Source organism: Rhinoraja longicauda, chromosome 3 (assembly GCF_053455715.1).
Source record: "Rhinoraja longicauda isolate Sanriku21f chromosome 3, sRhiLon1.1, whole genome shotgun sequence".
In the NCBI taxonomy this organism is placed as follows: domain Eukaryota; kingdom Metazoa; phylum Chordata; class Chondrichthyes; order Rajiformes; family Arhynchobatidae; genus Rhinoraja; species Rhinoraja longicauda.
In genome coordinates, this window is record NC_135955.1 from 98,537,909 (window position 1) to 98,562,190 (window position 24,282).

Consider the following 24,282-nt stretch of genomic DNA (forward strand, 5'->3'; position numbering starts at 1 on the left):
TGCCCACACCGGCCAACATGTCCCAGCTACACTAGTCCCATCTGCCTGCACTTGGTCCATATCCCTCCAAACCCGTCCTATCCATGTACCTGTCTAACTGTTTCTTAAACATTGGGATAGTTCCAGCCTCAACCACCTCCTTTGGCAGCTTGTTCCATACACCCACCACCCTTTGTGTGAAAAAGGTTACTTCTCAGATTCCTATTAAATCTTTTCCCCTTCACCTTGAACCTATGTCCTCTGGTCCTCGGTGCATCTACCCGATCTATTCCTCTCATGATTTTGTACACTTCTATACGATCACCCCTCATCCTCCTGCGCTCCAAGGAATAGAGTCCCAGCCTGCTCAACCTTTCCCTGTAGCTCACACCCTCTCGTCCTGGCAAAATCCTTGCAAATCTTCGCTGAACCCTTTCAAGCTTGACAATATCTTTCCTACAACATGGTGCCCAGAACTGAACACACTATTCTAAATGCGGTCTCGCCAACGTTTTAAACCTCAGCAACATGTCTGCCCAACTTCTACACTCAATACTCTGACTGATGAAAGCCTTTTTGACCACTTTATCTACCTGCGACTCGACCTTCAAGGAACCATGCACCTGCACTCCTAGATCCCTCTGCTTTACAACACTCCCACGAGGCCTACCATTCACTGTGTAGGTCCTGCCCTTGTTAGACGTCCCAAAATGCAACACCTCACATTTCTCTGTATTAAATTCCATCAACCATTCCTCCGCCACCTGGCCAATCGATCTTGATCCTGCTGCAAACTTTCACAACCATCCTCACCATCTACAACCCACCTTTGTATCATCGGCAACTTGCTAATCTTGCCCTGTGTGTTCTCATCCAAATCATTGATCAGTTATCTCTCCTTGTATCCCATGCAATCTAACCTTCCAGAGCATGTGGAACCTTGTCGAATGTCATACTGAAATCCATGTACACAACATCTATAGCTCTGCCCTCATGGACCTTTTTGGTCATGTCTTCAAAAACCCCAATCAGATTTGTGAGACACGACCTCCCACGTACAAAATGCCTGTATAACCTATCCCTCAGAACCCTCAGTCTGAAGAATGGTCTCGACCCGAAACGTCACCCATTCCTTCTCTCCTGAGATGCTGCCTGACCTGCTGAGTTACTCCAGCATTTTGTGAATAAATACCTTCGATTTGTACCAGCATCTGCAGTTATTTTCTTATATTATATCCCTCAGAATCCCTCAGTATGTTTATAAGTAACAGAAATGTGACATACTGACATTTTCTATTTTTTTCTCTTTAGCTTCTTGATGCTTTTGGCCACAAGTCCAACATCAGTCTTGTGTTTGACTTTATGGAGACCGATTTAGAGGTAACGTTTTGCATGAGTATCATTTTCTGAGCAGCAATGTCTTTTCTTTACTGTCTTCTTTTCTTTCAATCTTTTAACTTTTCATCTCTATCCTTTATTTCTTTTGCTTTCTGTTTCTACTCGCTTGACTATCTATTCCGACACTCTTTATTTCTTATTTCTTTCTTCTCTCACTGTTCTTTTATTATTAAATCAAAAGTATGAAGTTGTACAAGAATGGAAATATGTATTTATGTATTAGGTACTCAAGTACCACACTATTGTACTTACTTCTAACAAAAAAAAAATAAAAAAAAAACAACAAAAAAAAAAATAGCACAGTGCTGTTGTCATGAAATTTTATTTTTAACTTCCCTTTCATTAAACACAGGTAATAATAAAAGATACCAGCCTTGTGCTCACTCCTGCAAATATAAAAGCATATATGTTAATGACGTTGCAAGGTCTGGAATATCTTCATATGCACTGGATTCTACACAGAGTAAGGGTTTATTATGCATCCATATTGTACTTGTACGCTATATTGAAGAATGTGCTCAATTCAAGCAAGATCATATCTATTCTGGAATTTTAAAGGGAGATGTGATGCTAGTTTATCATTAAGTAAAATTTTGCAAAATCAACACTTGAAGAATTCATGATGGGTTTAACTTTATTATTGTCATGTGTATTGAGGTACAGTGAAAAGCTTTGTTTTGCATGCTATCAGATCGGATATACTATTGATCAGATACGATTGATCAAACACAAGTAACAATAGGTAGAACAAAGGGAGAATGCAGAGTGGAAAATGCAGTTCTCAGCATTGTAGTGCATCAGTTCCGTAGATGGCCCATCAGTTCCGTAGATGGCCCGTCAGTTCCGTAGATGGCCCATCAGTTCCGTAGATGGCCCGTCAGTTCTGTAGATGGCCCGTCAGTTCCGTAGATGGCCCGTCAGTTCCGTAGATGGCCCGTCAGTTCTGTAGATGGCCCGTCAGTTCTGTATTGCTTTGTATTTTTGTCTTGGATATTTTATTGAAAGAAAATGTTGAGAGAATGTTAAAACGAGGAACTGCAGATACTGGTTTACAGGAAAAAAACACAGTGTAGGAGTAAATCAGCGGATCAGGCAGCATCTCTGGAGAGCACGGATAGATGATGCTTTAGTTCAGGATCTTTCTTCAGATTGATTGTGGAGTGCCAAGTATGGGGAACATTCCCTGAACAAGTGGAGAGAATGATTTTCACTTGTTCGACGTTATCCCTGTGGTGCAGGTACATTGGGGCAGACTTCCAGGCTCTAGAGTCATAGAGCTTTACAGCGCGCAATCCGGCCCTCCACCCCACCTTGTCCATGCCAACCAATTTGGCATTCTGGACGAATCCCATTTGGCCCAGGGCCCTCTAAATCCTTCCTACCCACATATCTGCCCACATGTCTTTCAAAAGTCAATTGAATGACTGGATAGACTCGGCTTGTACTCGCTGGAATTTAGAAGATTGAGGGGGGATCTTATGGAAACTTACAAAATTCTTAAGGGGTTGGACAGGCTAGATGCAGGAAGATTGTTCCCGATGTTGGGGAAGTCCAGAACAAGGGGTCACATTTTAAGGATAAGGGGGAAGTCTTTTAGGACCGAGATGAGAAAGTTTTTTTTCGCACAGAGAGTGGTGAATCTGTGGAATTCTCTGCCACAGAAGGTAGTTGAGGCCAGTTCATTGGCTATATTTAAGAGGGAGTTAGATGTGGCCCTTGTGGCTAAAGAGATCAGGGGGTATGGAGAGAAGGCAGGTACGGGATACTGAGTTGGATGATCAGCCATGATCATATTGAATGGGCCGAATGGCCTACTCCTGCACCTATTTTCTATGTTTCTATGAATCTATAGCTTCCTTGAACAGCTCATTCCAGATACGTGAGAAGAATCGTTGCACCTGAGGCCCCTCTTAAATCTCTCTCACTCTCTCTCACTTTAAGCTGTTGCCCTTTAGTTTTAAAATGCTCTATCCAGGGAAAAAGGACTAAGCCCTAACTTTAGCCATGCCTCTCATGATCTTGTGCACCTCACTAAGGTCAGCCCATGATCTAAGGTCAGCCCATGGCCACCTACATTCCAAAGAAAAAGGTCCCAATCCATCCAACCGTCATAACTCAAGCCCTCAACATCCTGGTGAATCCCTTCTGCGCCCTTTGCCAACTTAATAACAACCTTCCTATAGCTGGGCGACCAGAACGGCGAGTGTGTTCTCACCAACGACTTGCACAGTTGCATTATGATGTCTGAAGTCTGAAGAAGGGTCTCGACCCGAAACATCACCCATTCCTTCTCTCCCGAGATGCTGCCTGACCCGCTGAGTTACTCCAGCATTTTGTGTCTACCTTTGCATTATGATGTCCCAACTTTAGTACTCGATATCCTTTGCAATGAAGGCGAGTGTGGCAAAGGCCTTCTTCACCACACTGTCCACCTAGTGTTGAAATGGTTCCTCTGGCCAGTGAATATACGATCTGTGGTTGTGTGTTGAACGTGACTGTCAAAAGAACTAGGAGGAAATGGGCATCAATTATTATCACCGCGTAATAGTTATGATCATTGCGTAATAGTTCGGGATTCATTGGATCTTTGTAAGGAAAAGTAGTACAGGGACTACTGGACAGGTTTGGAAGGACACGGGCCAAGCGCAGGCAGGTGGGATGAGCGTAGCTGGGACATGTTGGTCAGTGTGGGCAAGTTGGGCCGAAGGGCCTGTTTCCACACTGCATGACTCTGACTATGACAAATTATATTCAATTCAGTTTAGTTTATTGTCACGTGGACCGAGTTATTTTTGTTGCGTGCTATCCAGTCAGCAGAAAGACAGTACATGATTACAATCAATTCATTTACAGTGTATAGATACATGATAGGGGAATAACTTTTAATGCAAGGTAAAACCAGCAAAGTCTGGTCAAGGATAGTCTGAGGGACATCAAAGAGGTCGTGAGAAACTGCTCTCAGCACTGCTCTTTAGAGAAGCATTGGGAAAACGCTAGAATGTGGCACTAAATTGGATAAGATTTCCTTTCGAAGGTTTAACCTGTTCACTGCCAAGTGTTTTTTTTTCCACTATTGGCCATGACCCGAGTATACTCAGGGGTGGCACTGAACAGGTTAAACTACAAATATTATAGTTTGAACAAGCTGTTGTTCTCTAAGTAAATGTATTCTCCCCTATCATTTCCCCAGCCTAACTAGATCTTGATTGCATTGTGTCAAATGTTTCCCACCTTCATTAACAAATTAGAATAGCTGTGTACCTTTTACCTATTTCGCTTACTTACCCACTACTGAATAATTTAATTTGAAAACTTTGTAGAAGTCTGTTATTAATTTTGACCTCAATGAATCTTTCAGGATATGAAGCCCAACAACTTATTAGTGGATGATAAAGGAATCCTCAAACTTGCTGACTTTGGTTTGGCCAAATCATTTGGAAGTCCCAATAGAGTGTATACACATCAGGTTGTAACAAGGTAATACGTCACGAGAGAACTTGGGCGGCACGATGGCGCAGCGGTGGAGTTGCTGCTTTACAGTGCCTGAGACCCAGGTTCGATCCGTAGCTGTCTCTACAGAGTTTGTACGTCCTCCCCATGACCTGTGTGGGTTGTTTCTGGGTGCTCCAGCTTCCTCCCACACGCCAAAGACGTACAGGTTTGGAGGCTAATTAGGTTTGATTAAATTGTCCCTTGCGTGTAAGATAGCGTTAGTGTGCGGGGATTGCTTGTCGGCGCGGACTTGGTGGGCCAAAGGGCCTGTTACCACACTATCTTTAAACTAAACTTTAAAATATCTAATTGTATGGGGTAATAATAGAGTCATAGAGTCCTACAGCACAGAAAGAGGCCCTTCGGCCCATCGTGTACGCGCCGCCCGTTACCAAACACAGTCTAATTTTAATCCCATTTTCCCGCATTTGGACCGTAGCCCTGAATATTGTAGCATTTCAAGTGCCCATCCAAATGTCTCTTAAACGTTGTGAGTGTTCCCGCCTCCACCACCACCCCAGGCAGTGAGTTCCAGACTCCAACCACCCTCTGGGTGAAAAAGTTCTTTCTCACATCCCCCCGAAACCTCCCTCCCCTTACCCTGTATCTATGTCCCCTCGTTGTTGAACCTTCCACCAGTGGAAGAAGTTCCCCGCCATCTACCTTATCCATGCCCCTCATGATCTTGTACACCTCGATCATGTCCCCTCTCAGCCTTCTCTGCTCCAGGGAAAACAACCCCAGTCTGCCCAGTCTCTCCTCATAGCCGAGGCCCTTCATCCCTGGCAGCATCCTGGTGAATCTCCTCTGCACCCTCTCCAAAGCTATCACATCCTTTCTATAATGTGGTGACCAGAACTGTACACAATACTCCAGCTGTGGCCTCACCAGTGTTCTGTACAATTCCATCATCACCCCCCTACTTTTATATTCGATGCCCCGGCTAATGAAGGCCAGTAACCCATATGCCTTTTTAACCACCCTGTCCACCTGTCCTGCTGCCTTCAAGGACTTGTGTACCTGTACTCCAAGGTCCCTCTGTACCCCTGTCTTCCCTAGGGTCCTTCCATTCATGGTGTACTCCCTCTCCAAGTTATTTCTGCAAAAGTGCATCACCTCGCACTTTTCAGGATTAAATTACATCTGCCACTGCTCCGCCCATCTGACCATCTCATCTATATCTATAATGAAGCAAATTGTACATTTTGAGAAGGCTAACATACTTTAAAGTTTGATTGGGCTCATTGATGTGGGCTGATGCTTTGTCAAAATTTCCTTCAGCCTTTTCATGATAATGTGATGACTTTCGTGTCTCTTTGGAGGCAAGGCAAATCATATTAGCTATTATTAGGTCAAGCGTAAAACTTTTTTTAAAAATGATAATAATCAAAGATAGTTTAGTTTAGAGATATAACTTGGAAACAGGTCCAGTGAGTCCACTCTGACCATTGATCGCCCCTTCACACATTATTTCCATGTTATAGACAATAGGTGCAGGAGGAGCCCATTCGGCCCTTTGAGCCAGCACCGCCATTCAATGTGATCATGGCTGATCATTCTCAATCAGTACCCCGTTCCTGCCTTCTCCCCATACCCCCTGACTCCGCTATCCTTAAGAGTTCTATCTAGCTCTCTCTTGAATGCATTCAGAGAATTGGCCTCCACTGCCTTCTGAGGTGGAGAATTCCACAGATTCACAACTCTCTGACTGAAAAAGTTTTTCCTCATCTCAGTTCTAAATGGCCTACCCCTTATTCTTAAACTGTGGCCCCTTGTTCTGGACTCCCCAACATTGGGAACATGTTTCCTGCCTCTAACGTGTCCAACCCCTTAATAATCTTATACGTTTCGATACGATCTCCTCTCATCCTTCTAAATTCCAGTGTATACAAATATCCATTGACGGCCATTGTTATCCCACATTTGCATCCACTGCCTACATACCTGGGCCAATTACAAACCCCGCATGTCTTGGGATGTGGGAGAAAACCAGGGCACCCGGAAGAAACCCACATGGTCGCAGGGGGGACGTGCCAACTCCATACAGACAGCACCCGTGGTCAGAATTAAACCCACATGTCCCTGGCACTGTGAGGCAGCAACTCTACCCACTGTGCCACTGGATTTTGGTTGGGGGAGATCCTGTCTGCAGTTCAGGCTGTTTGTTTTTGTCTTCTGCAAAATTTGTCCTTCTGTTGATGATTGCATTTTCTGATTTCTGGAAAAACTTTTTTTTTTGATGAAAATATGATGCTTTGTTTCAGGTGGTACAGATCCCCAGAGTTGTTGTTTGGAGCACGAATGTATGGCGTTGGAGTGGACATGTGGGCAGTGGGTTGCATATTAGCTGAGCTGCTTCTTCGGGTACGTGAACACACATGAAATGACCGATTAATGAATGTCTTTAAATGTTATTATAAAGCAAATGACAGTTTGAAGTAGAGTCCCGGCCCAAAATGTCACCTGTCCGTTCTCTCCGCAGATGCTCCCTGATCCGCTGAGTTACTCCAGCAATTTGTGCTTTGCTCGCGTTTCCAGCATCTGCAATTGCTTGTGTCTCTCCAGATCACTTCTCCAATAATTATTTATATTTTCCTTTTAATTAACTGTGCCGTTCTTTGTTTAGTTGTGAGATACAGCCCCGCGAAAACAGGCCCTTTCAGCCCACCGGGTCCGCGCCGACCAGCGATCCCCGCACACTAACACTATCCTATACCCATTAGGGACAAATTTTTACATTTTACCAAGCCAATTAACGCACAGGCCTGTACGTCTTTGAAGTGTGTGAGGAAACCAAAGATCTCGGAGAAAACCCACGCAGGTCACGGGGAGAACGTACAAACTCCGTACAGACGGCGCCCGTAGTCGGGATCGAACCCGGGTCTCCGGCGCTGCAAGCGCTGTAAGGCAGCGACTGTACCGCCCGTGCCACCCTCATTTGCTGAGGGAGTGTACTGGAGTGTCCATAAGCTAGGGTACTGTCTGATTCACCTCTACCTCATTGCGGATAATGGACGTTGTCGATGGAACTGATGCGCTAACAATACTGAATAACTGAGAACTATATTCTGCACTCTGTATCTTCCCCTTTGCTCTACCTGTTGTACTTGAGTTTAACTTGATTGTATTTATGTATGATATTATCTGCTCTGATTGGATTGCAGGCAAAACAAATCTTTGCACTATACCTGGGTACAGGTGACAATAATAAACCCAAACCCAAGAGATTGCGTTCCACAAAGTCTCGCCCTTTTTTTCTGGTTTACCTTGAAGAGTCCCATGAGAGCGCAACAAATTTCTTGCACATGGGTAGCACATTTAATAGACAATAGGTGCAGGAGGAGGCCATTAGGCCTTTCGAGCCAGCACCGCCATTCAATGTGATCATGGCTGATCGTTCTCAATCAGTACCCCGTTCCTGCCTTCTCCCCATACCCCCTGACTCATTATGCTCCATGAGTTATATCAAAAATCAAAGAATAGGGAGCGGCACGGTGGCTCAGCGGTAGAGTCACTGCCTTACAGCGCCAGACGAGTGAATGAGAGGCCTGGATAGAGTGGATGTGGAGAGGATGTTTCCATTAGTGGGAGAGTCTAGGACCAGAGGTCAGAGTCTCAGAATTAAAGGATGTTCCATTTAGGAAGGAGAAGAGGAGAAATTTCTTTGGTCAGAGGGTGATGAATCTGTGAAATTCTTTGCCACAGAAGGCTGTGAAGGCCGTCAATGGATATTTTTGAGGCAGAGATAGATAGATTCGTGATTAGTGCGGGTGTCAGGGGTTAAATTTATGAATTTAAGAGAGATTAATTGTGTGAATCCAGAACTTGGGGCCTAACCAGCTGGGGACATCATAGCCAATTGCTAAAATGGGGGAAACCAGCATTGGACAAGTGCAGACGTATTGTGACTCGACCTATTTCTTTTACCTGGTTACTCTGATACCAAAGGAAGCCACCTGGCTTGTCAGGGTCATACAACTACCAAAGGGCATTCCCTGCAGAGTAATCCCATTCCCTGTGCTCGTTTTTCAATTGCTCTGCAGATAATGACGGGATCCAGTGACACAATCCACATGTAGGGTCGTAGAGCATGGAAAGCATGCCCTTCGGCCCAACTGGTCATGCCAACCAAGATGTCCCATTTGCCCACATTTGATCCATCTATATACTAAAACTTTTGTTTGTTTGTTCCTGAACTACAGCCAAAACGGTACACGATAGCGCGACAATTTTAGGCCCACCTTACTCACCGTCGTCCCTTTGGTGCTAATGGAAGAAGTTTCATTGAAATCGGTGTTATATTTTTTAAGTTATTCACATTTTAAAGTTTAAATCTATCTCTTAGGGAGGGAGGGGAGGAGGGAGGATAAGGGGGGTGGAGTGGGGGGGAGGAGAGGAGGAGGAGAGGGTGCTGCATCAATGCAGGAGAGGTTTGGGCCCAACGGGTCCACTTGGTCTAGTATCCCTCTAAACCTTTCCTGTCCATTCACCTCTCTAAATGTCTTTTAAATGCTGTTGTAGTACCTGCCTCGACTACCTCCTCTGGCAGCTCGTTCCGTATACCCACAATCTTAGGGATGTGGCAGGAAACTGGAGCATACTCCGTCCGATTAAGTGTATTAAAAGCCAAATGCTGTTGTGAGCTTAAATGTGTGTACTTTGTATTGATGCAGACGCCGTTTTTACCTGGTGATTCGGATCTCGATCAGCTGACCAAAATATTCGAGGCTTTGGGCACTCCCACAGAGGAACAGTGGCCTGTAAGTTGACTTTCCAAATTAGTGCCGAAGTGTGAAATCATAAAGGTGATTTAATATCCAAGCTTGCTTTAATGGTTAGCTCCTGCCCAGAGAATATCGTACTCCATCTTAGTTCACCAGCTTTGACGGTCACTTGATCTTGTGCGTATCTCGCATTGCTTTGGACTCATTCTGCTTTCCAACACGTGCAAGAGTTGGGCAGAAAATTTGCTATATTATGCTGATTTATTTTACTGATTAAACTGATGGAGCTGCTGCCTCACAGCGCCAGAGACCCGGTTCGATCCCAACCACGAGTGCTGTCTGTATGGAGTTTGCAGGTTTTCCTTGTGGCCGTGTGGAGTCATACAATGTGGAAACAGGCCCTTCAGCCCAATTTGCCCACCGACCAAGATGCCCTATCTGCACTAGTCCCACCTGCCTGCATTTGGCCCATAACCCTCTACACCTGTCCTATCCACGTACCTGTCTAAATGCTGCTTAAACATTGCGATAGTCCCTGCCTTAAGTACCTCCTCCGGCCGGCAGCTCGTTCCATGCACCCACCACCCCTTGTGAAAAAAGTTACCCCTCAAATTCCTATTAAATCTATTCCCCCCTCACCTTAAATCAATGTCGTCTGCTCCTCGATTCCCCTGTGCCTCTCGATCTATTCCTCTCATGACGGTCAGCGTGAACTGATTGAGCTGAAGGGCCTGCATCATTTCCATGCTGTAGCTCGAAACTAACTAAACTCTAAACTAAACTGAATTGTGCACAACGTGTGCTAGTCTGTTATGGATTCCTGCTTGCCAAGTACGTAAAACTGAAGTGGAAAATATATCTTTACATTTCTCTTGTACAAGTGTTTGAAGAATAAGGTAAACTGTTTTCTATGTGTTTAATGAACAATATGATGTGTCCAAAATCAAGCAACCTGCGGAGTTGCAGTATTGATCAGGTTATACAATATTCACAAAATGCTGGAGTAACTAAGCAGGTCAGGCAGCATCTCAGGAGAGAAGGAATGGGTGACGTTTCGGGTCGAGACCCTTCTGAAGATTTACAACTGTCTGAGTGTAAATTTGGACGAGGTCACTTTGCTCTACATCAAAGTTTGTATGAATATGCCAGGGGTTATGGGGAGAAGGCAGGATATTGGGGTTAGGAAGGAGAGATAGATCGGCCATGATTGAATGGCGGAGTAGACTCGATGGGCCGAATGGCCTAATTCTGCTCCTAACACTTATGACCTTGTTTGTTTGTTTTAATTGCAGGGAATGATGAGCCTTCCAGACTATGTATCATTTAAAAGTTTTCCAGGAACTCCATTTGAACATATATTCAGGGCTGCCGGGGATGACCTGCTCGAATTATTACAAGATCTGTTTACTTATCATCCAAACGCAAGAGTAACGGCTACGCAGGTAAATGGATTATTTTTATATCAATTGACGCAAAAGGTTGCAAGCAACAGTTTGACAATAGACAATAGGTGCGGGAGGAGGCCATTCGGCCCATCGAGCCAGCACCGCCATTCAATGTGATCATGGCTGATCATTCTCAATCAGTACCCCGTTCCTGCCTTCTCCCCAAACCCCCTGACTCCGCCATATCTGTTCCCTTCCAGCACTTTGTATCTTGAATACATTCAGAGAATTGGCCTCCACTGCCTTCTGAGGCAGAGAATTCCACAGATTCACAACTCTCTGACTGAAAAAGTTTTTCTTCATCTCAGTTCAGTTTGCACCTGGCTCTGCTGTAACGTGACCGATGCATTCCTAAGAAATCACATTTTGGAGAAATTTGTATTCTCTACCTTTGGCGTAGCGGTATTGCTGCCTCACAGCGCCAGAGACCCCGGTTCAATCCTGACCATGGTCGTTTGTCGGTACGGAGTTTGTGCGTTCTCCCCGTGACCTGAGTGGGTTTTATCCGGGATCTTCGGTTTCCTCCCGCAGTCCAAAGACGTGCAGGCTTTTGGGATAATTGGTTTGGTATAAAAGTAAATTTGTCCCTTGTGTGTGTAGGATAGTGTTAGTGTGCGGGGATCGCCGGTCAGCACGGACTCGGTGGGCCGAAGGGCCTGTTTCCGCGCTGTATCACTCAACTAAACTAAAGCAATTGTGTCAGCAGGGAGAAGAGGATTTTGGGGCAACGGACTCACATAATAAAGTTTTTTCTACGCAAGATTGTCAAAACTAAAGGTCTTTTTCAATGGTTCACTGTTTCCTTTATTATATCGCTAATATATTATATCTAAAGTGAAAGTCCTGGATGGAGTGGATGTGGAGAGGATGTTTCCACCAGTGGGAGAGTCTAGGACTAGAGGCTGCAGTCTCAGAATAAAAGGACATTCCTTTAGAAAGGAGATGAGGAATTTCTTTAGCCAGAGGGTTGTGAATCTGTGGAATTCATTGCCATAGAAGGCTGTGGAGGCCAAGCCAATGGATATTTTTAAGGCGGATATTGACAGATTCTTGATTTGTACGGATGTTAGGGGTAATGGGGAGAAGGCAGGAGAATGGGGTTGAGAGGGAGAGATAGATCGGTCATGAGCGACTGGCGGTGTCGGCCGAATGGCCTCATTCTGCTCCTGGAAGTTATGAATTAAATATTACACATTAAGTACCTGCGTTTAGTTTTGTTACTGCAATTGAAAAATACTGAAGGCTGCGTGTAACATTGATTAATAATCATTGCATAAGTATCAATGGGAGCGGAAACTAGGAGCTGCAAATGCTGTTTAATACAAAAAAAAAGACACAGAGTGCCAGATTAATTCCCTGGAGATCATGGATAGGTGGCCTTTCCGAAACATCACTTATCCATGTTTTCCAGGGATGCTACCTGATGCTCTGAGTTACTCCAGCACTCTGTGTCTTTTTTTTTGTCAAGATTTTTTTCTGCTTATTAATTTCCAAAATAAAGTTTAACTGGATCTCTTGTTCCCGTTTGAAATCACATTCTACCTAATTCAACGCGAGTAATACAAATGGTGCTCCCAAATTCATCGTTCATTGAGATAAAACGGCAGAGCAGGGAGCCGGCCCTTCAGCCCGCATTGTCCATGCCAACTAAGTTGGCATATTGGGCTATTCCCGTTTGGTCCATAGCCCTCTGATTGATTAGTAGGACTAGATGTTACAATCCCTAAGGTTTGCACTACAATTGACTGGTGTTGTTCTTGGGGGTGACCACTAGGTGATGTTGCTACCATTCAGACACATCTTCAGTTGTGTACCTCAACGTCACTGGGTGTTTCGGCCTTTTATCACAAGACACCATCAGTCGAGGCAGGCCCACCACAGGGTGATCAGACCTGGGTGTGTGTCTTAATGTTAGCCTCTAGATGGTCACGTGGCAGCCCAGACAGTATCTCTTCTTTTCAGCCACAGCCAGTGACTGCTCCGCTCGGCGGCATTTGCAAGTTCTTTGATTGCCCTCCTTTGGGCCTGCCCTCTGACTCCAACTTCCCTCAGGAGCCTTGCAGTGGAACTGGCTACAAAGCCCCTGCACCCCACCTCCACTGGACGCACCCTTACACTCCAACCTCGCTCCTCTACCTCTACTGCAAGGTTGGAATATCTCAGCCTTTTCCTTTCAAATGCCTCGTCCACAGCCTCCTCCCAGGGCACCGTCAGCTCAATGATGAAAACACGCCGACATGAGTTGGACCAGAGGACGAGGTCTGGTCGCAGGTTGGTAGCTGCGATTTCAACTGGGAAGGAAAGCCTCTGGCCTAGGTCAACCCGCATTTCCCAGTCTCTGGCTGCGCTCAGTGGGCATGAGTTGAGAGGCGAGGTGGTAGTCTTCCGTTTCCGTTTCTAAACCCTACCTATCCAAATATCTGTCCAAATGCCTTAAAAGTCATAATAGTATCCGTTTCAAGACTTCAAGATCAATTTATTGTCACGTGTACTAATTAAGGTACAGTGAAATTTGAGTTACCATGCAGCCATACTAAGTGAAAAGCAACAGGCCACACAATCACATAAAGTAATGTTTAACATAAACATCCACCACAGCGGATTCCACATTCCTCACTACGATGGAAGGTAATAAAGTTCAACCATCTTCCTCTTTGTGTTCCCCCGCGGTCGGGGCTGTTGAACCATCCGCAGTCGCCGCTGCCGACTGTCCAAGGCCCTCGCGTCGGGACGGTTGAAACACTCCACGGCATGGAGCTCCCGAGTCGGTCTCTTCTTACCAGAGACCGCGGGCTTCACGAAGTTGAAGTCCACAGGCCCCTGCGGTTGGAGCTGTCCACAGTCGATCCTCGGCAGAGGATCGCAGCATCCAGTAGCTTCCTCTGGCAGATCATTCAGATATGGACTATCTTCTGAATGAAAAGATTGCTCCCGAGGCCCACCTTAGATCTCTCCCCCCTCACCTTAAGCCCCCATCTTAATAGTTTTAGAATCCTCTCCCCTGAGGGAATAAACTGTGAATGTTCACTTTATCCATGCCTCTCATGATTTTCTATACTGCAAGAACATTATCCCTCAGCCTCCTACACTCCAAATAAAAAAGTCCCAGCCTCTCCCTATAACTGAAATTTAATTTCCTCTGCACCCTTTCTAACTTAATGACATCTTTCCTATCGCTGGCCAACCAGAACTGTATGCAGTGCTCTGAGTGTGGTCTCAATAGACAATAGGTGCAGGAGGAGGCCATTCGGCCCTTCAAACCAGCACCGCCATTCAATGTGATCATGGCTGATCATTCTCAATCAGTACCCCGTTCCTGCCTTCACCCTTAACCCATGACTCCGCTATCCTTAAGAACTCTATCTAGCTCTCTCTTGAATGCATTCAGAGAATTGGCCTCCACTGCCTTCTGAGGCAGAGAATTCCACAGATTCACAACTCTCTGACTGAAAACGTTTTTCCTCATCTCCGTTCTAAATGGCATACCCCTTATTCTTAAACTGTGGCCCCTTGTTCTGGACTCCCCCAACATTGGGAACATGTTTCCTGCCTCTAACGTGTCCAACCCCTTAATAATCTTATACGTTTCGATAAGATCCCCTCTCATCCTTCTAAGTTGCATCGTGATGTACAAGGAGACATCCTTGTACAGTTGCATCGTGATGTCTTGACCTTTGTACTCAATACAAGTTTAGTTAGTTTATCGTCACGTGTGCCAAGACACAGTGTGAAGCTTTTGTTGCGTGCTAATTGGTTAGCGGAAAGACAGTACATGATTACAATCGAGCCATTTACAGTGTATAATACATAGAAAGTAGGTGCAGGAGTAGGCCATTCGGCTCTTCGAGCCAGCACCGCCATTCAAAATGATCATGGCTGATCATCCTAAATCAGTACCCCGTTCCTGCCTCTCCCCATATCCCTTGATTCCACTAGCCCTAAGAGCTCTATCTAACTCTATTGAAAACATCCAGTGAATTGGCCTCCACTGCCTTCTGTGGCACAGAATTCCACAGATTCACAACTCTCTGGGTGAAAAAGTTTTTCCTATTCTAATTCGTAAACTGCGACTCGTGGTTCTGGACTCTCTCAACATCGGGAACATTTTTCCTGCATCTAGCCTGTCCAATTCCTTAAAATTCTTACATGTTTCTATAAGATTCCTTGTCATCTTTCTAAATTTCAGTGACTATAAGCCCAGTCAATCCATTCTTTCATCAAACGTCATTCCTGCCATCCCGGGAATTAACCTGGTGAACCTACACTGCACTCCCTCAATAGCAAGAATGTCCTTCCTCAAATTAGGAGACCAAAGTGCACACAGTACTCCAGGTGCGGTCTCACTAGGGCCCTGTACAACTGCAGTAGGATCTCCTTGCTCCTATACTCACATCCTCTCGTTATGAAGGCCAACATTCCATTGGCTTTCTTCACTGCCTGCTGTACCTGCATGCTTACTTTCAGTGACAGGTGTACAAGCACACCCAGGTCTCATTGCATCTCCCCTTTTCCTAATCTGACACCATTCAGATAATAATCTGCCTTCCTGTTCTTGCCACCAAAGTGGACAACCTCACATTTATCTACATTATACTGCATCTGCCCACTCACCCAACCTATCCAAGTTACCCTGCAGCCTCATAGCATCCTCCTCGCAGCTCACACTGCCACCCAGCTTTGTGTCATTTGCAAACTTGGAGATGTTACATTTAATTCCTTCGTCTAAATCATTAACATATATTGTAAATAACTGGGGTCCCAGCACCGAGCCTTGCGGCACCCCACTGGTCACTGCCTGCCATTCTGAAAAGGACCCGTTAATTCTTATTCTTTGTTTCCTGCCTGCCAACCAGTTCTCTATCCATGTCAATACCCTACCCACAATACCATGTGCTTTAATTTTGCGCACTAATCTCTTGTGTGGGACCTTGTCAAAGGCATTTTGAATGTCCAGATACATCACACCCACTGGCTCTCCCTTATCCATTCTACTTGTTAAATCCTCAAAGAATTCCAGAAGATTAGTCAAGCATGATTTCCCCTTCACAAATCCCTGCTAACTTTGACCGATTCTGCCACTGCTTTCCAAATGCGCTGTTATAACATCTTTAATAATCAACTCAAGCATCTTCCCCACCACTGATGTAAGGCTAACTGGTCTATAATTCCCCGTTTTCTATAGAACATTGGAAAATGATCACCAATGCATCCACGATTTCTAGGCCCGTCTCCTTGAGTACTCTGGGATGCAGACCTTCAGGCCCTGGGGAATTGTCTGCTTCAGTCCCAGCAGTTTCCCTAACACCATTTCCTGACAAATGTGGATTTCCTTCAGTTCCTCCCACTAGATCCTCGGTCTTGAGTAGATTCTCTGGGAGATTGTTTGTGTCTTCCTTAGTGAAGACTGAACCAAAGTACTTGTTTAACTGCAATGGGGATAATATTTAGTGCGAGGTAAATTCAGCAAAGTCCGATGAAAGATAGTCCGAGGGTGACCAATGAGGTAGATAGTGCTCTGTAGTTATCTCAACTCATCTCAATGAAGGCAAGAGTGTCTAGCTCCACCTCCATCAGACTGTCCACCTGTCTCACGTTACCTGTAGTTCACATTACAGAGACATGTTCTAGCAGCACTATGGCGACGTGAGGAACTGCTGATGTTGGAATCTTCACCAAAACACAAATGCCAAAGTAACTCTGTGGGTCAGTCAGCATCTGTGGAGGGAATAGATAACGTTTCAGGTTGGGAGCCTTTTTCCGACTGAAGGTAAATTTTACCGACCTGAAACGTTGCCTACCCATTACCTCCATAGATGCTGCCTGACCCACTGAATTACTCCAGCACTTTGTGCTTTTTGCTTATAGCAGAACTACCTGTGCTCTCAATTCAGTCAACCGAGTTTGACCGTTGAGAGATAGACACAATAAGCTGGAGTAACTCAGCGGGACAGGCAGCATCTCTGGAGAGAAGGAATGGGTGACTTTTTGGATCGATGCCATTCTTCAGACTGGAGTGAAGAAGGGTCCCAACCCAAAACGTCACCCATTCCTTCTCTCCAGAGATGTTGCCTGTCCCGCTGGGTTACTCCAGCATTTTGTGTCTATCCACGATGGTAGCACATTGCTCGTAGATGGGAGTTGCGGGAGCTGGTTAACCATCCCTTTGAAAGTCTCTGGAATTTGACTTGCCTGGTGTCAGTTTAACCATAACTGGAAAATTATCTTCCAAGGCACTGAAGAAGAGGTATTTTAGTAATCGCCCAGGACCAACAGTGGGACCTCTATTGCCCCGACCCAACTGCGCAACAGAAGTCTTAAAGGAGCAAGAGGTGAAGCCGGGTTTAAAGCGTAAACGGACTGACAACCAGGAGCAAGGTAATCAGTGAGGGCCTTGAAAATCAGAGCTCGACTTTCTCTTTTCCCACTTTGTTTTTAAAGATACTATCCATGATCCGATCTGACAATACCTTTGGCCTAACTTGCCCATGTCGACCAACAGGCCCCATCTACACTCGTCCCACCTGCCTACGGTTGGCCCATATCCCTCTAAACCGATCCCATCCATGTACCTGTCCAAATGTTTCTTAAACGTTACCATAGCCCCTGCCTCAACTACCTCCTCCGGCAGCCCGTTCCATACACCCCCCACCCTTTGTGTAAATAAAGTTATCCCTCGGGTTCCTATTAAATTTTCACCCTCTTACCTTAAACCTATGTCCCCCGGTTCTTGATGCCTCTAGGCAAGAGACTGTGCGTCTACCCGATCTGTTCCTCTCATGATTTTGTACACCTCCATAAGATCACCCCTCATCCTCCTGCACTCCAAGGAATAGAGTCCTCGCCTGCTCAACCTCTCCCTGCAGCTCAGTTCTAGGTACAGTTTTGATTTTTCACTGCTTTGAACATGTGCATGTTTTTTTTTGTTTCTTTCTGGTTGAGGGGTGCACTGAAATGGAGGAATGGTGAAAAGGCCCTTAAGTATTACAGGCCTCTAGTTATAGTAATATTCAATCAGGCAACCACGTCTGATTTCACTGAATAAGTTTAGAGTGCAAGGAGAATTATTAGTCTTGCCACTGCAAGGAAAAACCTGCTGGCTTTATTTCCACTGAGTCCTACCTGCTTTGTGTTGCAGAAGGACTGTCGATTTTCTTGTTTCCTTTTTTCCCCTGGTTCAGCCGTTAGTAACCAGAAAGCAGAAAGTGTCTCTACACAGTTTTAAAAAAACCCAATTCTCCTGGTTACTTCATATCTATCCCGACTACGGGCGCCGTCTGTACGGAGTTTGTACGTTCTCCCCGTGACCGCGTGGGTTTTCCCTGGGTGCTCCGGTTCCCTCCCACACTCTTCTTCTTCTGTCGTATGTCTTTTAGACCTGCACCTCCGTTGAGGTGAGCCAGGCCAACGTGTCATCATCCAGGTCAATCAGACCTCGTTCACCATTCGGTGGCTGGTATTTGGGGCAACTGGTGACTATGTGCTCCACTGTCTGTGTTGGGTCCCCACACTCGCAGAAGGCACTGTCCACGAGACCCCAACGTCTTCATCACTACATAGCGTTCGACGCCTGTCCTCAAGCGATTGAGGGTTATCCACTGCTTTCGGGGCAGGTCCTCCCACACTCCAAAGACGTACAGGTTTGTAGGTTAATTGGCTTTGGTAAAAAAAACTGTAAATTGTCCCTAGTGTGTAGGATAGTGTTAGTGGACGGGGTGATCGCTGGTCGGCACGGACTCGGTGGGCCGAAGGGCCTGTTTCAGCGCTGTATCTCTAAACGAAACTAAACATCGTCAGTGTGAAATTGGGTTAACTTTTGACTGATATCTCTCTGAAAATGATGTTGTACTTGTTTTCAGTTGGCCTGGCTAAGAGATTAATTTTCTGACCTGTTGTTGGCTGCTGCTGATACCGGATGCAAGTGGAAGCATCGTGCAACAAACCATAATATACTGGTTACGTCTTGTAACTGAAGGACTTAGCTGCTGTGTACAAAATGGAGTAGATTTATTACATTCAAAAGAGCCCTGATTTGTACTTGTGAATAATGATGTCTCAGTAATTTTTCCAATAAAATATGTTTAAAAAAAACATACCTAGGTTGTTGTTAATTCCTTTTTATAACATAGATTTTTAATTCTCCACTTTTTTACTTTGTTTGTATGGTACCTGACTGAATAATGGCTGCACTTGTGATTTACTACTGGATATCTGGGGACTGTAATATAAAAGCTCAACAAAGATAAATCACTTTCAGAGGGGTGTGAATGGCATAGAGTTGCTATCGATTTGTTATCTTCTTAGAGAAATATAACAAATTGATAGCAACTCTATGTTACAGAAACAAAGAAAATAGGTGCAGGAGTAGGCATTTGGCCCTTCAAATCAGCACCGCCATTCAATACGATCATGGCTGATCATCCAAAATCAGTACCCTGTTCCCGCTTCCTCCCTATATCCCTTGATTCCGTTAGCCCTAAGAGCTAAATTTAACTCTCTCTTGAAAACATCCAGTGAATTGGCCTCCACTGCCTTCTGTGGCAGAGAATTCCACCGATTCACAACTCTGGATGAAAAAGTTTTTCCTCATCTCAGTCCTAAATGGCCTCCCCCTTATTCTTATAACTTTATGGTGTCTAAATACCTTCTTTAACATTTGAAAGGCGCTGTGGGGCCGAGGTAGAGTTGCTGCCTTACAGCGCCAGAGACCAGAGTTCGATCCCGACTACGGGTGCTGTCTGCACGGAGTTTGCACGTTCTCCCCGTGACCGGGTGGGTTTTCTCCGAGATCTTCGGTTTCCACCCAGACTCCAAAGACGTACAGGTTTGTCCGTTAATTGGCTTCGGATAAAATGTAAAATTGTCCCTCGTCTGATAACAACCTGTCCCAAAATACCACCAAGACCAAGGAACTGATCATCAACTTCCGTAGGTCACACAACGGGGAATACGCCCCGATCTTTATCAACGGGGACAGTGTGGAGAGAGTGTCCAGCTTCAAGTTTCTGGGCACCCACATTTCGGAGGACCTAACATGGTCCACTAACACTGCTGCGCTGGTCAAGAAGGCAGAGCAACGACTGTTCTACCTGAGAACACTGAAAATGTCTGGTCTACTCCAACAGCTGTTGACGACCTTTTACCGCTGCACCATAGGGAGCATCCTAACACATGGCATCCCTGTGGGGTATCTCAGCTGCACGGAGGCAGAGAGGAGAGCTCTTCAGCAGGTAGTCCATAGAGCTCAGAGGACTATCGGAACACAGCCACCAGCCTTGGAGGGCATCTACAACACACGATGCCTCAGAAAAGCCACCAGCATCCACAAAGACTCTTCACACCCCTGCAACAGTCTGTTCGAAATCCTTCCATCGGGCAGACGATACAAGGCCTTCTACGCCCGCACCTCCAGACTCAGGAACAGCTTCATCCCCAGGGCCATAGCTGCTATGAACCGGTCCTGCTGAGCTGGATGGTCACATCGCACAGTGAACCGGCACAGACCTACTTGCACTTTATTCTGTTTTAAAACTCTTCCAATTTGTTTCATTGGGTTGTTTAAATTAATACTGACTAGCTAATTAATTTATTGCATCGTATGGGAGGCGCATTCCCAATCTCGTTGTACCCCTGTACAATGACAATAAAGATATATTGTATTGTATGTGCGGGGATCGCTGGTCGGTGCGGACAAGGTGGGCCGAAGGGCCTGTTTCCACGCTGTATCACTAAACTAAGCTAAAGGGATTGTTAAACAAGATCTATGTGGGTGGTGGGTGTATGGAACGAGCTGCCAGAGGAGGTGTTGAGGCAGGAACTATTGCACCATTTAAAAAAGTATATATTTGTCTGCCCATTGCCACAGGTGTGGTGTGACCCACCGTGTTCCTCCAGCACTTTGTGTTTCTCACAAGAGTATTTACAACCTGGGGGAGCGCAGATTCAAAGACCACCGCAGGAATTTGAGAATTTGAACGGCATGTTAGAAATCTGGGGAGTAAATTGTGGTTGTAGAGTCATGCAGCGTGAAAACAGGCATTTTGACTCAACTTGTCCACACCCACCAACACGTCCCATCTACACCAGTCCCACCTGGCCCATGCTTTTATAAACCGTGGGAACCGTGCGTCTACCTTCAATTTAAACCAGCATGTGCAGCTTTTTTCCCCCCGACACATTCTTCTAAACTGTTCCTATCCGTGAATCTGTCCGCATGATTTTTAAACGTTGTGATAGTCTCTGCCTCACCTACCTCCTCCGGCAGCTCGTTCCACACACCCACCACCCTTTGTTTGTGTAAAAAAAAAAAGTTACCCCTCAGGTTCCTATTAAATCTTTCACCCCTCCCCTTAAATCTATGCCCTCTGGCTCTTTCCTGTGGCAAGAACAGGAAAGCAGACTATTACCTGAATGGTGGCCGATTAGGAGAAGGGGAGATGCAACGTGACCTGGGTGTCGTGGTACACCAGTCATTGAAAGTAGGCATGCAGGTGCAGCAGGCAGTGAAGAAAGCGAATGGTATGTTGGCATTCATAGCGAGGGGATTTGAGTATAGGAGCAGGGAGGTTCTGCTGCAGTTGTACAGGGCATTGGTGAGACCACACCTGGAGTATTGCGTACAGTTTTGATATCCTAATCTGAGGAAAGACATTCTTGCCATAGAGGGAGTACAGAGAAGGTTCACCAGATTGATTCCTGGGATGGCAGGACTTTCATATGAAGAAAGACTGGATAGACTCGGCTTGTACTCGCTGGAATTTAGAAGATTGAGGGGGGATCTTATAGAAACTTACAAAATTCTTAAGGGGTTGGACAGGCTAGATGCAGGAAGATTGTTCCCGATGTTGGGGAAGTCCAGAACAAGGGGTCACAGTTTAAGGATAAGGGGGAAGTCTTTTAGGACCGAGATGAGAAAGTTTTTTTTCACACAGAGAGTGGTGAATCTGTGGAATTCTCTGCCACAGAAGGTAGTTGAGGCCAGTTCATTGGCTATATTTAAGAGGGAGTTAGATGTGGCCCTTGTGGCTAAAGGGATCAGGGGGTATGGAGAGAAGGCAGGTACGGGATACTGAGTTGGATGATCAGCCATGATCATATTGAATGGCGGTGCAGGCTCGAAGGGCCGAATGGCCTACTCCTGCACCTAGTTTCTATGATTTTTAAACGTTGCGAAAGTAGCTGCCTCACCTACCTCCTCCGGCAGCTCGTTCCACACACCCACCACCCTTTGTGTGTGTGTGTAAAAAAAAAGTTACCCCTCAGGTTCCTATTAAATCTTTCACCCCTCACCTTAAATCTATGTCCTCTGGCTCTTGATTCCCCTACTCTGAGTAAAGGATAGGGTGCATTCACCCCTCTCTATCCCTCTCTTGGTCTTATCCACCTCTATAAGATCACCCCACACCCTCCTGCACTGCAAGGAATTTGGTCTCTTGTGTCTCTGTCAATAGTACTTCTTGCCTTCCTCGCTGGCTCTGGCCGTAACATCTGTTCTGTGCCTTTACTCGTAGTGTTGTGCATGTGCCAGAACATCCTTATGTATTTCATAAGTTCCAGGAGCAGAATGAGGCCATTCGGCCCATCAAGTCTACTCTCCGCCATTCAATCATGGCTGATCTATCTCTCCCTCCTAACCCCATTCTCCCCATAACCCCTGACACCCGTACTAATTAAGAATCTGTTCATCTCCGCCTTAAAAATATCCGTTGGCTTACCCTCCACAGCCGTCTGTGGCAGTGAATTCCACAGATTCACCACCCTCTGGCTAAAGAAATCCGTTCTCATCTCCTTTCTAAAGACACGCCCTTTTATTCTGAGGCTGTGGCCTCTGGTCCCATCTTTTAGCACCGCTCACCCAATTCTTTTAGTTCCCTTTCCCGTTCTGCACCTGGCAAATGGAAACTGGTCTTGGTGCCAAGTACAGCGGTTGGTGGCCATTCCCCTTGGCTTCAGGCCAGTGTTAAATCAGCGCTCTTTAACTTCACATCAAATTTAAAATAGTTGGCGCAAGTGTTCAAAATCAGCTCTATTTTTTCGAACAGCCTACCATTCATGACCTCTGCCAAGCTACACACACCCTGGTTGCATGAATGCAAATAAGATTCTTATCATATCATATCATATCATATACATACAGCCGGGAACAGGCCTTTTCGGCCCTCCAAGTCCGTGCCGCCCAGCGATCCCCGTACATTAACACTATCCTACACCCACTAGGGACAATTTTTTTTACATTTACCCAGCCAATTAACCTACATACCTGTACATACCACGCAGGTCTCGGGGAGAACGTACAAACTCCGCACAGATGGCACCCGTAGTCAGGATCGAACCTGAGTCTCCGGCGCTGCGTTCGCTGTAAGGCAGCAACTCTACCGCTGCGCCACCGTGTTGTTGAGACTGTGCTGCTCTCTGCACGACCCCTTTGATCCCAGGGGCGACACTGTGGCGCAGCGGTAGCGTAGCTGCCTTGCAGCGCCGGAGACCCGGGTTCGATCCTGACTGTGGGTGCTGTCCGTACGGAGTTTGCACGTTCTCTCCGTGACCTGCGTGGGTTTTCTCCGAGATCTTCGGTTTCCTCCCGCACTCCAAAGACGTACAGGTATGTAGGTTATTTGGCTTGGTGTATGTGTAAATTGCCCCGAGTGTGTGTAGGGTAGTGTTAATGTGCAGGTCGGTACGGACTCGGTGGGCCGAAGGGCCTGTTTCCGTGCTGTATCTAAACTAAAAAAAAAATCCTCACGTTTCTCTGTCAGCACACTGATTTTCCAGAAGAGATCATTCACAGCGAACAATTAAACCACCAACTTGCATAACTTCATGTTATCAGGCAGAATTAGGCCCTTCGGTCCATCAAGTTTACTCTGCCATTCAATCATGGCTGATCAATCTCCCTCCTAACCCCATTCTGCCTTCTTCCCATAACCCATGAAACCCGTACTAATCAAAAGCCTATCTATCTCTGACTTAAAAATATCCATTGACTTGGCCTCCACAGCCGTCTGCTGCAATGAATTCAACAGATTCACCACCCTCTGCCTAAAGTAATTCCTCCGTTCTCTCCTTCCTAAAGGAAGGTCCTTTAATTATAGACAATAGACAATAGGTGCAGGAGGAGGCCATTCGGCCCTTCGAGCCAGCACCGCCATTCAATGTGATCATGGCTGATCATTCTCAATCAGTACCCCGTTCCTGCCTTCTCCCCATACCCCCTGACTCCGCTATCCTTAAGAGCTCTATCTAGCTCT

The 24,282-nt window shown here is 45.8% G+C and overlaps 1 protein-coding gene across 1 annotated transcript in view; it reads left to right on the top strand.

Moving 5' to 3' along the window:
- Positions 1-19,101, top strand: part of cdk7 (cyclin-dependent kinase 7) — a 30,017-nt gene extending 10,916 nt beyond the window's left edge. The window contains exons 5-12 of the mRNA XM_078397102.1: positions 1,291-1,359; positions 1,730-1,840; positions 4,736-4,854; positions 7,134-7,233; positions 9,543-9,629; positions 10,886-11,035; positions 17,269-17,413; positions 18,895-19,101. Coding sequence (XP_078253228.1) covers positions 1,291-1,359; positions 1,730-1,840; positions 4,736-4,854; positions 7,134-7,233; positions 9,543-9,629; positions 10,886-11,035; positions 17,269-17,413; positions 18,895-18,923 — 810 coding nt within the window. The 3' untranslated portion in view covers positions 18,924-19,101. The remainder of the gene's footprint in view (positions 1-1,290; positions 1,360-1,729; positions 1,841-4,735; positions 4,855-7,133; positions 7,234-9,542; positions 9,630-10,885; positions 11,036-17,268; positions 17,414-18,894) is intronic.
- The last annotated feature ends 5,181 nt before the right edge of the window (positions 19,102-24,282 follow it).